This window comes from Pipistrellus hanaki, assembly GCF_964339955.1.
Source record: "Pipistrellus hanaki genome assembly, chromosome: 12".
Taxonomy (NCBI): domain Eukaryota; kingdom Metazoa; phylum Chordata; class Mammalia; order Chiroptera; family Vespertilionidae; genus Pipistrellus; species Pipistrellus hanaki.
The window spans coordinates 27,142,515-27,154,199 of record NC_140514.1 but is presented as its reverse complement, the minus strand read 5'-3'; the positions used below and the strand labels follow the sequence as shown (position 1 = coordinate 27,154,199).

At 38.9% G+C, this 11,685-nt stretch overlaps 1 protein-coding gene across 1 annotated transcript in view; it reads right to left on the bottom strand.

The window, feature by feature from the left end:
* Nucleotides 1–11,685, bottom strand: part of EML6 (EMAP like 6) — a 194,250-nt gene that overhangs the window by 91,217 nt on the left and 91,348 nt on the right. The window contains exons 10-13 of the mRNA XM_084900797.1: nt 10,331–10,587; nt 8,772–8,984; nt 5,093–5,260; nt 4,099–4,205 (exon numbers count right to left, since the gene is read on the bottom strand). Coding sequence (XP_084756923.1) covers nt 4,099–4,205; nt 5,093–5,260; nt 8,772–8,984; nt 10,331–10,587 — 745 coding nt within the window. The remainder of the gene's footprint in view (nt 1–4,098; nt 4,206–5,092; nt 5,261–8,771; nt 8,985–10,330; nt 10,588–11,685) is intronic.

Here is an 11,685-nt window from a genome sequence, read left to right as displayed (position 1 = left end):
AATAAACATAATATGGTAATAGTTAGGGATGTAACACTCCACTCTCAACAACAGGTAGATCAACCAGACAAAGAATCAGTAACGGAACAGGAGACGTGCGCACCAGAAATCAAACAATCCAACAGAGAGAGATAGAACATTGCATCCAACGGTAGGATACACATTCTTCTCAAGTGCACACGGAACATTTTCCAGGACAGATCACATGTTAGGGTACAAAAGCAATCTCAACAGATTCAAGTAGAAATTATATCAAGTATCTTTTCTAACACTATGGTATGAAACTATAAATCAATAACAGAAGGAAAGCTGGAAAACGCACAAATACGTGGAAATTGAACAACGCGTTTGAACAACCAATGGACCAGAGAAGAAATCAAAAGGGAAATTAAAAAAAAAAAAATCTTGAGACAAATAAAAATTGAAACAACATTCCAAACTTTTGGGGTGTTGTAAAAATCAATCCTAAGAAGAAAGTTTGTAGATATAAATGCAAACATTTAAAACAAGGAAAAGATCTCAACATCATACCTTAAGGAACTAGTAAAAAGAACCAAGTAAGCCCAGAGTTGAAGAGGGAGGGAAATAATATAGAACAGAAAGAAATGAAATAGAGACTAGGAAACCAATAGAAAAGGTTAACAAAACTAAAAGTTGGTTTTTTGAAAAGATAAACAAAATTGAGAACATAAAACCTCTCTTCTAATGAGCAAAACTAACATATCTTTCAAATTATTGGGGGTTAAGATAATTTTTTCTTAATTTGCTATTATGTTTAAGTAATTTATATCCAGAAAATATGGTATTAATTTTTAATAAATAAAACTATTATAGGTATAAATAAAATTTTAATTTCTTCTAAAGCAAAAATCTCAAGATTCTGACATCTGCAAAATATGGACCTTGAGAATCATGGTGGTCACTCTTTGGAATTATTTGTCTTTTCAGGGCCTCATGCATCTTGACAGATAAGATTCTAAACTATACAGCAAAGCTCCTGCTCTATCTTGGGACCTACAATGTGCTGTTGACTGAGAGGACATTTCCTACAACTTAATGTAAAGGTACATAATAATCAGTCCTGGCTGGTGTGTTCAGTGGTTAGAGTGTTGGCCTGCACACCAAAGGGTCTTAGTCAAGGGCATGCATTGGAGGCAACCAATCGATGTCTCTCTTCCCCCTCTTTCTCTCCCTCCCTTCCACTCTAAAAAATCAATGGAAAAAAAGATCATCTGGTGAGTTTTAACAAAATAAAAGTACATAAAAATCAATCTTTGTTTACCATGTATTTAAGCCCTACTACCAAGAGATATCCATTTAACGCACTGAATATTAAATACAATCTATTAATAATTTCTCATCTTCTTAAAGGAAAGTTTTCATTTGAAAGAAACTACATTGCTAAAAACAAAATCTATGAAATATTATAATAAAGCCCCTGTTTAGGACTTGACCAAAACCCTTTTTTAAAAAGGTCAGAAGATATCTCATCACTGTTCTATTATAGGTGCAAAGAACTAAGCTTTTAAAATCTAAAGATAACTATTCATCTGAACTCATTATGCTTTCGTCGGCGCACCAACTACTTCAGAGCACTGAATCCTGGTCTCGGAATTTCCACTGCTTATTTGAACATCTCACAACCTCTGGGGGCCTCAAATTCCCACCTGTTTGACAGAAATAAAAACCCTGCTAAGGAATAACTCAGGAATATTGTGAACATAAATAAAATAACACAGTGAAAGCTTTTGTAAGGGAGGATATATAAATCCTAGGCATATATTTCAATATAATTAAGACTTTTCATTCTTTTACCAGCATCCTTTTATTAAATAAAAACTTCCCAACTAAGGAAATTTGTTTCTTCCTCCTCCTAGAATTCATGCCCGTTTTGCTTAAATTCCATTTCCCCTTGATATCAGGGCATAATGTTGTTTAGTGTTTGTGTGGTATTTGGACATTAATAATTTCCTTTCAAAGACTTATCTTTAGTAGCTTTATTGTGTAATGCACTGTACCAAATATACAAACTGATAACAATTGTGAATTTGAAACAAGCCATCAGTTGAATGGCATTTTTACTGAAAAAAAATTTTCAAGCACTGAATCCATGAGTGATGATTATGGACTGAAAAAAACACACCATATCATATGAAAATCAGTACACTCAGTGCTTATATAGAAGCAAAGCCAAGTAGTACATAGAATGTGCATTTTGGAGAGAAGCCCAGATCTGCATTCTTACCCTGACAATACAGGCGATGTGGATGTGGGCACAGAACTTAACCTCTCAGGGTTATCATGGGGTTGAACTTGGTGTATGTAAAGCACAGGATATGGCCCCACAGAGACACCCAATACATGGCAGCTGTCTGACAGCTGCTGGGTCTGAGACCCAAAATCCTATGCACTCAGTGTTCACGTAGAGAATCTGCTTCACATACCTTTGCTAAAAGACAAGGAAGAGAACAGAACCCCTAGTTATTTCCATTAACAAGGTAATGTGTGTCCTGGAAGCGGGGTCGGCAAACTGTGGCTTGCAAGTCACATGTGGCTTTTTGGCCCCTTGGGTGTGGCTCTTTCACAAAATACCAGGACCTGGGCGAGTCTATTTTGAAGAAGTAGCGTTAGAAGAGTTTAAGTTTAAAAAACTTGGCTCTCAAAAGAAATTTCAACCATTGTACTGCTGATATTTGGCTCTGTTGACTAATGAGTTTGTTGACCACTGCCCTGGAAAGATTGCTCTGTTTAGTACTTACTATGGTTTCATGCTAAAATAAAATGCCTACTTTAAGAAAAAAATAAGGACCCAATTTGGATGTTATTGCCCAACTTTTATACTAGTGATGATTTCTTACTGGAGCGATAATGTGCATTGGATTTGGGCTTCTACTTTACATATATGGATAATGGTCTCCATAAACTAAGCTCACTTGTAAACTACCATGGCTCCAAGACTACATATTCTGTAAAGAATATACATGCTTTAATGAACTGCTAAGAGAAAACAAAAATCGGGCAGCTTACTTGCTCATTGTTTTTCTCCAAATATTTTAAAGTTTTAGGTGTGAGGGAGGTAGAAAACCCCAAATATCATTCAGTCTTGAAACTTTGCTACTCACTTCCACCTAAAAATGTCTTTTAAGAATATGATCAGGTAAATGCCTTATTTTTAACCTGTACTGAAAGATAAGAAGTGTTCAACACCTGCCCGGTGTTTCCCAGTGGTTAGAGCATTGGGCTGTGCATTGAAGGGTCATGGGTTCGATTCGCCATCAAGGGCACCTGGGTTGCAAATTCAATCCCTGGCCCCCAACTGGGGGCTCATGTGAAAGGTAACCAAGCAATATGTCTCTCTCTCACAGCTCTCTCTCTCTGCACCTCCTTCCTCCCCCCCCCCCCCCACACACACACACCCTTTCCTTCTGCTCTAAAGATCAATGGAAAAATATTTTCTGGTGAGGATTAACAATAAACAAATAACTAAATCCTATATAATAAAAGGGTAATATGCAAATTGACCCTAACAGCAGAACAATAGGTCGCTATGACATGCATTGACCACCAGGGGGCAGATGCTCAATGCAGAAGCTTCCCCCTGGTGGTCAGTGTACTCCCACAGGGGGACCTTTGCTCAGCCACAAGCTGGCCTGATGGCTGCAAGCGCAGCAATGGTGGCAGGAGCCTCTCCCACCTCTTTGGCAAAGCTAAGGATGTCTACCTGCAGCTTAGGTCTGCTCTCCCAGGGGAAGAGAGCCTAAGCCACGTTCGGATACCCCCGAGGGCTCCCAGGCTACCAGGGGGATATCTGCCTGCCAACTTAGGCCTGATCCCCCAGGGAGCGGGCCTAAGCTGGCAGATGGACACCCCCCGAGGGGTGCCGGACTGTAAAAGGGCACAGGCCAGGCTGAGGGACGCCCTCCCCTTCGAGTGCATGAATTTTCATGCACCACGCCTCTAGTAAATAAATAAATGCAATTTTCCTTCTTCTTGTCTTGATTCTCTTCTGCCTAAGTACCAACCATTTTCAGTCAGTGTCCAAATACAATGGAATTCTGGGTTATACGACACTTGTTAGGAGGCTGCTTGCTTACTGACCTGGCGATCATAATTGATTTGAGTTTCTTGCTCAATGTCAGAGTCCAACTCCGGCACATCAGATAAATCTGAATCAGATTCTTCACTGTAGGAATCAGTGCCGCCTTCTGTGGAAACACAACCCACAAGAACAGAGGAAAACTTCTGCACCTCTAAAGAGCTAAAAATATTACTTAAAATATTTTCTTTCTTCTATCCTATCAAAGTAAACAAAAAATAACTACACCAGTTTTTATGTAAGGTAAATCATCACCCTCTCCCCATTTCCACACTTCTATTAGATCACAGGCCTTTGAGTTTTAAGTCTTACCTAGAAAGAGACAAACAAAAGGGGGGCGGGCAGGTTTTTACAAGGAAAGGGTTGATTTAAAAGGAAATCCAATCACTTATTTCAGGAAAGATCTTCATTAGCCTGTTAACATGCCCACCAACTGTAATTGCCATGGTCCAGGTCGCTGCAGAATCCCTCCCAATAAAAATCTTCCCCACATAGCTTCTCATTTTATTACCTGATCATTCCTGCTGACATAAAAATAAATTTTAAAAAAGTGTTCACATCCTTCGAGCTGGAAAACACTGGCCTGGATTGTGGAGCATTCACTTGAAACCCATTCTGGAGGCAGCTTATCTATTCCAAAGGTGACCCTGTCGCCCCACAGCCTGGCAGAGCAGACCCACCGCCCATTATAATCATCCTAAGGTGGTGAAAACGTACACATTCATGTTAGCTTCAGAGGTTAATTCTTCATGTAAACCTTCGACCTTCCCCTTGCATTTGGTATAAGCAAAATCCTTTGAAGGAGATTAACCGACTGACCCATAGTTGTCACTAAAGTTTTTTTTTTTTCCTGTTTGTTTTTTAACTTTAAAATTTATTATAGGAATGAATTTTTGAAATTCCTTTAACTCTTTACCTCCAGAAGAGATGTTACAACATCCTTTGAAAGTTTTACTGAAAAGTAAGCAGATGCTGAAGAATGATTACTAGCTTTACCCTGGGGTGCGGTCTCCAGCAGGCCGTTGCTGACACCTTCTGGAATGAATCTCCACTGGAACACCGAGTGGTCGGCCCCTCCGGTGCTTAACACCCACTGAAAGTCGTGAGACCAGCGGACGTTGGTGACATGTGCAGAATGGCCCACATACTTTCTAAATTTGGCTCCTGAAGGTATTTTTAAGAAGATCAGTCATGCAAAAATATATAGAGAATTAATTGGTGATAAAATTACATTCCTATCCAGGAATATATTACAAAAACAATTTTCATATAACAAATAAACAAATGCTCCAAAAGATATCTCAATTATCCCAGTATGGATTAAGCTAAAAATGGATCTGAAGCCCTCCTTCCCCCCCTCCCAAACCTGTTCCTAATAATGCCTACTGCTTCACTGATTCTGCAAATAAATGCCAAAGAATGAATAGCTTACACATCCTTCTTTGAATACTAGATAAAATGGGCAGTCCTTGCAACTGGGAAACAGAAAATTATTCTGTGGGAAAAGTCAAATGTTTAGGGTCATGTAGGTGCACATTTGTGTGGAGAATGAAATTCTTTTCTCTTCAATTGATTGCTTTACTCAGGAAAACATCATCATCAGGTAGGGAACTCAATAGAGAAACTACTTGAACTCATGCCTGTGGTTGAACTGCTGCAGTCGAGTCTCCAGGGTATTTATTGTGGGTGCACAGCAGCATAATGACATGCATGGAAACAAGCCTGGGCCATATTACCATGTGGAGATCCAGTACTCCAAAGACTATGAAAGATTTAAGGGGGGCAACAAGCACCCCATCTCCTTCAGAAACTCTTCTACCCTTTACAGTTCCTCCTAATGAAATCTCTTTGGGCGAAAAGGCCATCTGTTCAACTATCACGTGTAAATATTGAATACCCACTGGAGAAGCAATGGTTTAGATTTACTTGAAGGTGAAAATGACTGCTACATGTCCCTTTCCTGAGAGCGTGTTGTAACCAGGTGACGTCCTAATATATTAGGGCCTCCAAAAAAGTCTAGGGGCGTGCTGCCATAGAGGGGAAAGGAAGGCCTTGGATCTCAAAAGCCACCTTGCCTATTTCAAAGAGTTGCCTAAATCAGTTTTGGTAATTTAATAACATCCAACAGATTCTAACTAAGTCAGGTGGAAATGCTCTCTGATGATAATTCAATAATTAGGAAGCAAAGTATATTCTTTCCTTATCTCCATAGATTTTGTTGGGTTAACCTTTACTGCTCTCACCTTTACACCCTAATAAGAAATCATTTAACCTATCTCTTTGCAGTGGTTTAAAAATATGCCCACAAAATTTTTTTTTTAAAAGATTAAACTCATAGAAACAGACAGTAGGTTTTTGGTTACTAGTGGGGAGGGAGAAATGGGGAGATGTTGGTCAAAGGGTACACTTTCAGTTATAAGATGAATAAATTTGGGGAATCTAATGTATAGCATGGTGACTAGAATTACAGTACATACTCTATTGTAGACCTGAAAGTTTCTAAGAGAGTAGATCTTAAATCTTCTTGCCATATACACAAAGAAAAGATAAGTGATAGATGGGTTATCTAACCTTATAGTAGTAATCATTTCACAATATATCAGTAAATGAAATCTTTGCCTCTATTCCTAAGAAGCTGTCCAAGCTACATCATCTCTCACCTGGACTCTTGCAATAATCTCTCAACTCGAAGCCTCCCCTAGCCTCATCCATCCTACACCGTATCAAAATGGCCTTTTAAGAACTTAAATTGGTCAATCCATGCCTCCATTTTAAGCCCTCAGCAGATTTCCACTGCACTTAGACTAAACCCACATTTCTACCAGAGGCCACAAGGCCCTTCGTGACACGGTCCCCACCACCTTCTCCAGCCTCACAGTGCACACCTCTCCCTCACTCACATGCTCCAGTCACACTGACCTGGCCGCCCCTGCCCTGCCCTGCCCTGCCCTGCCCTGCACTACATGATCCTGTTTGCTCTGTCTTTACACTCTCAGAGTCATCAGCCTCTGCTCGTATTTGGCTGTTTACAGGTTCAAAAGTGAGGGGAATATGGTCACTGGTACCCTGGGCGATAAGGAGGTTAAGTTCCACCAACTGCAATTATTTCTATCAGCAAGCCTTATATAAACTTGTCTGCCAGTGGTTTGGGCGTAAAAAGCCTACAAAAGCCTGAATGTCCTGAGGCAAACTGCAAGATTTATAAACCATGAGTCATGAAAAGTAGAACAAGTCAATTTGCTATGAGAACATGGAAACTCCTGCAGATTGCCGAGGTGGATTCCATTGCGCTCCCCATATTGTCCACCTGGCTGTCCACCTCTCCTCGTTCATTCAGGTATCACTCTCGGGGCTGTTTTTTACATATAAAGGGTCTCATTTTGACAGACAGCATTCTCACAACCTCCCTTTCATTTCCCCCAACCCTCCTCTTCTAATACCTAACCCAGGCTCTACCTTTCTATTGCCATTTTCCAGGTTCAAGTTCACCCTACGAGGCTTGGTGATACAAAGGAGAGACCAACTCTCATTGAGTTGTGACCGGATGCTTGTGACCAATAAGTATTGCTTGTGACCCCACTGATGTTTCTTCTGACTCCCCAGATTCCCTCCAGTTGCCTAACTTACTTTCTGTAAGTACATTACTCAATCTAACAAGGTGTGCCCTCTTACTCAAAAGACCCATTAGGGAGAGAGAGGAGAGTTTGAATTTGGCATGCTGAGGTAATTTTGTGCAAGTATTTTAAAGCTGATATTCATTTTGTCAAGTATAAGGGATGGTGATTTCGCTACGTATTTTATGTTCAATTTTGTACTGTAATTGCCATTGCTTCAAAGCTGCTGGTTAGCTCAAAATGACTTTCTGATTACATTTTCGATCTCTTCTTCCTTGCTCAATCTGAAAATCGCTCAAGTGAAAGAGTTTGCAGGCAGCAGCATGTCCCTGCTGATTACTTTGCTAAGATCAGATTTTCAGGGAGCAATCAGGAAGTCTCAGAGAAGCCTGTGTGTGGGCTTTGCCTACACTTGCAAGGGAAGAGGAAGAGGTCATAAGAGGGTTAATTCAGCTATATTCTACCAAGCCCGAAAGTGCCACAAAAATTGAGGTAACAAAATTTAACAACAATAAAAGAAACAAAGCCACAAAATGTGAAGGCAGAGACAGTTGTTTGGAATCAAACTTCTCTCTCAAAAATGTTACCATGTATGGAAATCTGGTTTGCAAAATCAGTGCTATGCTATAACTGTATTATCTGAAAGAGCCATCCCTTTCAGATTTCCTTTTACATATGCCTAAAAGGATTTGTTTTGCTTTGCCATGTATAATCACAATCAGCTAGGAAGCATAAAAATTTAATTACGATATTTTAATGTAATATCAAATTACGAGTATGTACATAAATATAAATAAAATAGGACTTGTTTAAAAAGTGAAACATGAGGGTTCTTAATCAAAAAAACAGCGAGTAAACACTGTTAACAAATTCTGACTTCTATTTGCAAAACCCCGCATTTCAGAAGGTCAAAAGTATACATCAACAACACATTCTGTGTAAATGTGCAAGAGTAATATGAATATAAAGGTGAAATTAATAGTCTGCAGGAACTGACACCAAGAAAATAAGCCTTGTGCATGCCAAGACACATCTAAATGAAACATCTCTTCTGGCCTTACCTTTCTTGAGACAAGGAAACTTAAACAATTTGACCAGTCCAAAATCATCTCCAGACACCAGCACGGAGCTGCTGTAGTTCGCATCCACTGAGTTGATGTCAGTGACATCAGTGTATTTCGGCCAAATTCCACTCACTTCCGGGCCTTTCACACACGTCCAGGAGGCCCAGGGGATCCCTTTGATTTCTTCTTTACTCGCTAACGGCTTCCCAGCTGAAAATAACCGATAAACATTCATGTAATGTTACATTTATTTATTTTTAATATATGTTTGATTTCAGAGAGGAAGGGAGAGGGAGAGAGAGAAACATCAATGATGAGAGAGAATCACTGATTGGCTGCCCCCTACTGGGGATTGAGCCCATAACCCAGCCATGTGCCCTTGACTGGAATCGAACCTGGGACCCTTTAGCCCCCAGGCCGATCCTCTATCCACTGAGCCAAACAAGCTAGGGCTGTAAGGTTACATTTATATAAAAAGCAATTTTATTGTAAGTGGCTAACATGGATTCCATATTTTTTCACATATGGGAAATATATATGAAATAGCAAGCAAAGAAAAGTACACACAGAAGTACGCACCTAGTAATAGAGCATAAACTAATCTGACAGTGCAGAGACTTTAAAAAATTGAAGTGATATTATATTGCACATTAATTTATGTTGATTAATTTTTCAATTAATTTAAAAAATCTAAGATACTACTTGCAGTAAAGATTCCTGTTAAATAAATTTTTCCTCTTACATTAAAAAATCATGAAGATTATAATACAAAAATCTGTCTCTTATTCATGACATTTTAGTATCAAAAACTGTTACTAAACGAGTATTAGGTAAGTCAGATGAACCACGTATAAAATTTACGGTGAGGTGTTACAAGTAAAAATTATATTTTAAAAAATGCAATGAATACATTTCACCAAGTAATCAAATAATAGGGGCTTCCACTTATGAAGAACAGAGATTTGAGACTAAAGCGATCACAGTAAATAAAAAATGTGACCCTCAAATCTTTAGTATTTTTAGTGTTCTGTAGAATTTTCTCTTTATCTTTAAGCATTCTTTGTTTGTTTGTTTTTTTGTTTGTTTTTTTAATATATTTTATTGATTTTTGTACAGAGAGGAAGGGAGAGAGATAGAGAGTTAGAAACATCAATGAGAGAGAGTCATTGATCAGCTGCCTCTTGCACACCCCTACTGGGGATATGCCCGCAACCAAGGTACATGCCCTTGACCGGAATCGAACCCGGGGCCCTTCAGTCCCCAAACCGACGCTCTATCCATTGAGCCAAACCGGTCCCGGCTAAGCATTCTTTGTTTATATCCTTTATCGTAACAGGTATAAGTACTTATGCCCAGTTGATGTCTTTGCTTGGTACTCTCTCATGGTGCAGTTATTTTTTATTTTAATGTGTCTCAATTTATTAATCTCTCCTTTGAGAGTCCATGATGTGAGGGTCTTGTTTCTGAAAACACTCCTTGCCCTGAGGCCATAACAACAGTCTCACAGTTTCTTCCAAGTCCCGCTTTTCGCGGACCTCAGTGCCTGCGTGACTTACACGGCATTCTGTAGAACAGTCGTTCTCCTGCGCCGTCGTTCGTTTGCAAGTACTTGCTGTCCAGAGACCAGTCGATGTGCGTAATGAAACTGAGGGACTTGTTGCACTCCCCGATTTTCTTATACCGCTGGGCAACCGCATAGACGTCCACGGGGCCATCGTTGGATCCCACTGCGAGATAAGAACCATCTGGAGAAAATTTCATTTCATGAATGACTTCTTTTCGATCTTTGATATGAACCACTTCTGTCATATCTCTATAAGAATAAAGAGCAAAGCGATAAGCAGCAAATCTAGAAATAGGAACCCCAGGTCATGTATTAAAGTATATGTGTCAGAGAAAAAAAAAATGTTTGAAAGGGAGGAAGTACCTACAGGAATTAGAGAATTAACTTCTAGGGGGAAAAAAGATATAAACTTTATTTAAAATTTACAGCCAATTTAGAGAAAAATTAATATTTAAAATAATATTTTGAGCTTTCAAAGAACCAAGAAAATTTAATGAAATGCATATTTGCTTTCATGCTCAATTATATCAATATATTATTTTTCTCTAAAAATTTTGTTGAAAAATTGAGGTTTATAACGTTTTTTAAAATATGTCATGGAAAATAGTAGGTATATCAAGGTTAGAATAAAATCCTTTTTATATTTTAAGAACAAGGAAACTGCTTACTGCTTTTTGCTACAAGAAGAGCAAACTCAAAAAGCAGAAAAGGAAAATTACTTATTTTTAATGCTAAATTGTTATGGGATTATTTAACTCTGACTATGGAAGGGCAATAATGCATATATTGAATCACCTGAGTACCCTATGTCCTTTCTGACCAGATTCTGATAAGAATTTCTGCCCTCACTTGAAAGTCCACTGAGGGTTTTCCTACAACTGTGAGAGGATTATGATTGGCAGGTCCCCAGAGCCAGAAATGATGCCTTCATCAACTCCAAACCAAATTGAATGCATAAATAATGCCGAATATTTGCTCCACATAATTCCTCACACCGGCTGTCACTTAATAATAGCACTACAGTTTACTACAATGTCATAAAATAGGTGTGGGGGGATGTTTTTTGTGGTGTGTGTGTGTTTTTTTTTAAAAAAATTTGGCTTGGAAAAGCTATTAAAAAGAAAAAAAAAAATCTGGTAATTAGCCATCTTTCCACACATCACTAAGCAGGAAAAGAAAATGTTGCCCACCAATTTGGTCCTAAGTTATGGGTGGCTGTTAATGAGAATTCAGTGTAATAGACCATGCCAAGTGCCTTTTTCAAAGCTATCTAGAATTTGCTCTGTGCAAAACACGGCATACCTAATTTCTGGCCGCATTTCCTTTCTGTAATCACAAAATGGGTGA